The sequence below is a fragment of the Clupea harengus genome, chromosome 15, assembly GCF_900700415.2.
Source record: "Clupea harengus chromosome 15, Ch_v2.0.2, whole genome shotgun sequence".
Classification (NCBI taxonomy): Eukaryota; Metazoa; Chordata; class Actinopteri; order Clupeiformes; family Clupeidae; genus Clupea; species Clupea harengus.
Genome location: NC_045166.1, coordinates 24,181,358 through 24,187,759, shown reverse-complemented (window position 1 = coordinate 24,187,759; position 6,402 = coordinate 24,181,358). Strand labels below are relative to the sequence as shown.

At 41.5% G+C, this 6,402-nt stretch overlaps 1 protein-coding gene across 1 annotated transcript in view; it reads left to right on the top strand.

The window, feature by feature from the left end:
* The window catches only part of lama2 (laminin, alpha 2), a 102,054-nt gene that overhangs the window by 65,374 nt on the left and 30,278 nt on the right, over positions 1-6,402 (top strand). The window contains 2 exon segments of the mRNA XM_042709885.1: positions 1,521-1,619; positions 4,486-4,597. Of these exon segments, the coding sequence (XP_042565819.1) occupies positions 1,521-1,619; positions 4,486-4,597 (211 nt within the window).

Sequence of the window (6,402 nt, the reverse complement as noted above, 5' to 3'; positions counted from 1 at the left end):
TGAGGGTAGCACCTTCCACACATGGTTGCCTATTCTTGTACTTTTTAACTTAATCACATGTCAACATATTGTTATGGAATGTAAATTGAACCTAGATGCCTATCAAGTCTGGTTGCAAGATATGTGTTAGACTGTCAGTGTCTGGTTGTTGTGGTTGTTCAAATAGTGTGATTGTTTGGATGTAGGTTGCACCTTTTCTTGTGTCTTTCTGAATTAACCTCAAATGGACAAACAGTCATGGTTAAATTGCACACCTGGACAGGTGTGTGTGTGTGTGTGTGTGTGTAGTTGTGTTTATTGTGTGCTTGTGTGTGTATATGTGTATATGTTCTCGCTATCATCTAAAGACATTTCCCCCAGAGGATGGATCCACCTTAACTCCTCTTCTCTTTCATCTTGCACTGAGAACAGAGAAGAGACAGCTCTATATCATATAACACACACACACACACACACACACACACACATTATCTCTCCCTATCTCTCACTGCCCATCTCTCTCTCCCTGTCACTCAATCTCTCTCTCCTCGCTCTCTCTCTCTCTCTCTCGCTCCCTCCCTGCCCACAAAATCCCCAGATTAAAAAAAGAATAAGGAGACAAAATCCCTGGATTAAAAAAAAGAATATGGAGAAAATAAAGATATTAGGAAAATAAATGCAAAGAAGATGGGAAGTGGAGGTTAGGCGCAACAAAAGAGGCAGATTGCTAGTAAAGGGCAAAGTGAAGCTGTGTGTGTGTGTGTGTGTGTGTGTGTGTGTGAATGAGAGGGGTGTCCTGGGGATCTGATGCCCTTTGCACATGCTGTCAGTCTGCCAGGCTTCCCTCTGATGGATGAAGCTGAGCCTGAATGCTGCTGAACAAGAGATGTTCCCCCTACGTGTGTGTGTGTCTGTGTGTGTGTGTGTGTGTGTGTGTGTGTGTGTGTGTGTGTGTGTGTGTGTGTGGCCTGTCTGTGAGTTTTCAACAACATATTGCTGTACACTTGGAAGCTAGTTGCTCATAGCAAAAAAAGATCAGTCTTGACAAAAACATCATTGATTCGATCATGTTTCCCCAATAAAAGTCCCCTTTCATCAAATCTGTCCTAAAAGCTCAAAATCGCTTCTCATATCCAGATGAACATTCCTCCCATTTACTGTCCCATCCTAAAGGAGCCATTTTCAGACTGTTTTAAATGTATCGCCATTGGTTAATTATTCTATATGCCAAGGGGGACTAGAATCAGCCTGCCAGCCCTCAAACTCCATCAGTTTCATCTCTTTCCTAAAGCATTCAATTGTTAGTCTCCAAATAAAGATCAGCCCAAGTGAGAACTAGTGAAGATTTCCTTGGTAATATATGTTGCTAATAAGATTGGGTTGAAGTATGCAAATCATGTTTGTGCTTTCCAAACAGGTTCTACCCCAGGTGGACCTCCTTTGCTCAAATTTCATTTCAGATGTGTTTGTGTTGCTAGATGAGTCTGTCAGAGTGGTTGTTGCCGTGAGCTGATTCCACACATGCTTGTTTCTCCCTGCAGCACATGCTTTCGCCACAGAGGGCGCCAGAGAGGCTGCTGCAGCTGGCTGACAGCAACCTGGGTAGCCTGGTGACCGAGATGGACGAGCTGCGGAGCAGGGTAAGGCTGAACAAACATACACACACACACACACACACACACACACACACACACACACACACACACACACACACACACACACACACACTCCCCTCTCTCTCTCTCTCTCTCTCTCTCTCTCTCTCTCTCTTTCACACACACACACACACACACACACACACCACACACACACACACTTTCATACAGACCTAAAGATAGTTAGACACACACAAACAGGCTTTGTACACACATTAACACATGCATACACATAATGCATTGTACGCACATTAACACATACATATATGGTAATCAAAATGCTGTTACCGTACATAGATCTTTTGCAGGGAATACTTCTGAAATCACATTCAAATATGGCATTTTAATGCATTTCCCATAAGCCAGTGTTTCTCAAATCGACTTCAGGCTGCGGAAAGGAAACTGCCTCTGCCACAGTAAACAGCCTTGACTGAACAATCTTGCTTCGTAACATTTTATTCCTGCTACCTGAGTTACTGTTCCGTCTTGGTGTGATCAAAGCAAGCAACTCTGGATTCTTTTTTAAAGAAACAGCCAGCAGCTAACGATGCAAATTTAAACAGAGAACCAAAGGAAAAGAACATCAGCCATTTACTCGTAATTACGACCTCTTCTTATTTTACATTTTCTTTCATTCCCAATGATAGCTTCCTTCCAAAGCCAGTGTGTGTCATTTGCCAAACCATGCTGAGCAATGAAGCTAAACAACTGAAACTGCACCAGCATTAAGAATCAAAACATGCGCATCTTAAAGATAAATCTCATGACTTCTGTAAAAGGAAAAGAGATGAACTGGCTAATTAAACTGAACTACTGCAAAACAATTTAACTGAGAATAAGAAACTTTCAAAAAACACATTTCAAAATACAGGAATAGGCTTGTCTCAGAAAACACCCTTTGAGAGTCCGTGTCATAGGCTAATGTTTTCCTCATTTATCAATTGCAAGAAAACAGGCGCACCCATCTCATTAGAATCACGTCATTAACCTTTATTCACTGCGCTATTTCCTCCCAAACAATGTTTTCATATAAAGTCTGATTTGTCATGGTTAGAGGTCAGCCTACATAGGCAAAAGCTGCTCAGGTAGGGCTCTCTCAGGTGCATCTTCTTTCTATCTCAGGTTATACTAGTCACCTCAGGTTATAATAAAAACCTCTCAAGTTGGTATTGGGAATGTAAAATCAGTTTATGATGTTGTGGACCAATGTATGCAATGTCCGACAACTGTTTCGTTGACAGCTAATACAATGTCAGACTATGCTGATGTAATCTTAAAGAGGACCTTTAGTGTGTTATGTAGCTTTTCATGCATGTTAACGGTCTGCAAAGTTACAAAGCACAAGATACACACCAGAGTTTTTGGAACACTGAAGCATGTAAATATATTCTAGTAGACCCCAAAAATACGTATTTAGGATACGTGACTCACCTTGAGTATTCTACGTTTTACTTACGTAACCAATACGTTACAAATTCTGACATAAATTAGGACATGTTCTATAATCTATAGTGGCAAGCATTTTTAAAGTAACTCTCCCAACATTATACATCACTGAGTCTCTGACTGATGCTCTCGTGTGTAAACAAAATGATTGACGGTCCATACAAAGCCAGGCTTGGCTCAGTGGGAGAGTCTTTGTTCCAAAGTTTGTAGCTGGGGTGAAAAAGTGATTCATCAGGTGTCAAGGTGAGCTTTACATTTCTGCTCCTCTGTGTGGCTGATAAATAAGTCAACAAAGAGAATCGTAAACAACATGCTTGACGTGGGAGCCGTGAGGAGAGAGGAGAAAAGGTACGCTGGATGGAGTCGTGCCTCTCATGACTACGGGGGTTGAAGCTGTACATGCCGGACGGAGAGGAGAGAGGAGCAGGGCTGTGCTCTTGCATCAGTGCGCTGGTGGTGGGAATCAATAAAACTGCTCCTGTGGTTTGTTGAGAAGAAGATGATGTCGTCATGTTCTAACGCCTTTCTCCATTGTCACCAGTGCGGCTTTGCAACTTGGAACTGGCTCTCTGTTTAAAATCTACTTATTGAAGGGCAAAAAAAAAGAGTTTTGGGTTAGGACTGAGCTATATGACCTTCAATAAATATTCCGAAAATTTCACAAATTCACCTCAGTGATGATAAATCCAGGATACTGGCAATTTTCAAAATATCACTTTGCTTTTGAGACAATAATTAATGATCATATAGGCTACATAATGTTCGTAAATCGCAGTCTATATGGTGGACATTAATATTCAAAATGATTGGTACATTTGTAAAGTAATTTCTGTTTTGTATGCGTCCTTCATGTGCCATAAGCTAACATGCCAACTCTACCATGATAAAAGAAGTAGTTAGAAATTATGCTGTTGGTATATTCTTAATAAATTGCCCAGCCTTACTTTACGTACACTCGGCACCGTGTCAAGAGGGGCGGTGTGAAGCAAACACATAGCCAGGGACTGTTGGTGTGTGTTGTAGAGGTCCTTGCCGTGGCTTTTGTTTCATAGGCCCCAGACACATGAGCAGTGAATAAGGGTCCTTGTGCTGGAGGAGGAGGAGGGAGGAATGTTCATACGGCATAAACCTCTCACCCGGAGTGGAGACATGCTTTTCATTAACATAGGCATTCTTTTCATGCAAGAGCTCATACGTGTGTGTGTGTGTGTGTGAGTGTGTGTGTTTATACTGTGTTTTTCTATGTAAAAAGACAGACAGAGATTAGGTATGTGTTTGTGTTTTGTGTGTGTGTGTGTGTGTGTGTGTTGGAGTGTGTGCGTATGTCTGTGTGTGACATTCATGCAGGTGGCTATGTGTGAATGGCTTAAGCATTTTTTCCCCCGTTTTCTGTCTCATCCTCTAGGCCACGAAGGTGTCTGCTGATGGGGAACAAACAGACGCGGATGCGGAGAGCACCCACAGGAGAGCACAGGACCTCGAGGATTACATCAAGAACACTCTGCTGGCAGCCGAAGGTACGACTCCTCGTCAACATTCTGTCTGTGTGAGCGACGGGCGTCTCTCATCGGGGTTGAGTCATTATAACTAGGGCTGAACGATTTGGGAAAATAATCTAATTGCGATTTTTTACCAAAATATTGCGATTGCGATTTAATATGCGATTTTTTTTATCCTCTTTTTTTCCCAAACAAAACGTAATGAATGATTTAAATATGACCAACACAATATTAGATACATTTAGTGTAAAATATTCTTTCCCACATTTTACATTTTTATTTAACTGCTCATTACAGAAACAAGAACAACAATCGGTGGCTTTGCCACTGTGCATTTAAGTAATTTAAAAAAAGTCATTTTAAGTATAAACAGTAGGCATGCACTTTTTAAACACTGTGTGCAAAATGTACCATCTTAAAAAAAAAAAAAAAAAAAAATTACATTTTTTTTTTTTTTTTTTTAGACCACGTTTTTTAATCGTGAACGTTGCGGTTAGAAAATCGCGTTCTATCATATCGCGATTAAATCGCAAATGCAATTAATCGTTCAGCCCTAATTATAACCACAAAAGACTCTTTGGTATGCGAATATGATTAGGAGGAAAAGTTGGGGGGCTGCTCTTTTGGCGGCAAGGCTAAGTGAGTCATCACAACGAACACCGAAGATTACCCAAAACCAAAGCATACATGTTTCACCTATTTACACCTTTAGTAGATATGTATTTCTTTTATTTTGGTGGCACATCCATTTAGACAGGAGGGAGGAGGGAGGAGGGACAGCTGGCCACACTGAGCAGCTATTCCCAGGTCACTGGTGCAAGCTGGACAGGCAGCTGTCTTCGCTCCCGTAGCCGTTTTCATGACGCTGGCGAATGGATCATATGGACACTGGTTAATGGATATATCAGACACATTCGTATCGAAAAACCATCCGGTTCATTTCTCCTTGTGGTTTAGTACTACCTTCTACATACTGAGATCGAGATGATAGGCCGGCATTGACACTCTTTCCAGGTTTAAGGGCAAAAACTTTAGCGAGGGAGGTCAGTCTAAGGAAGCCAGAGTCAAATCAGGCCCTGGCAGATGCAGTGCTGGGCCATGGCATTGGGGTGCGTGTTTCAGAATGAGCTGTGAAGTTCTTAGGATCATCAGTACGGAGACACAGTTACACACACACTTACACACACAAACACACACACACACACACACAAACACACACACACACACACACACACACACACACACACACACACACACACACACACACAGACAGACACACACACACACACACACACACACACACACACACAAACACACACTCACACACATGTGTCTAATGCATTGTGCATATACAGACCATTTACTGTAAGGCCCTTATGATGTCTCCGCCGACACCCACACTCTCTCACACTTAAAAACACACAGCCACAGATGCATTTGACGACCACATATCAAATTAGTATCACACATAATTTCAGTGAAACAGCTGCACTTTCAGATAGGCCTTTTATTTTTCTAACAGGGAATTTAGAGGGGTGTTTACCCGACACAAGTGATGCTACGTCAAGTGAAATTAACAAGGAGACAGTCACTGTCTTTATCCAGCAATTCATCATATCAGCCTTCCCCCGCAAAATAAACCTGGGGAGGAGAAAATTGGTTTGTTTTTTCTGAATGTTTAAATGAGTCCGTATCCGATGAGTCTATCCTTGTTAAAGAGTTTAATTGCCTTTGAAACACACTATGTAATTATTTTGAGCTGGGTGGATGTAATGGGCATATATTTTGTCTTTGTAATCATATTAAATAGTTTACGTTTGAAC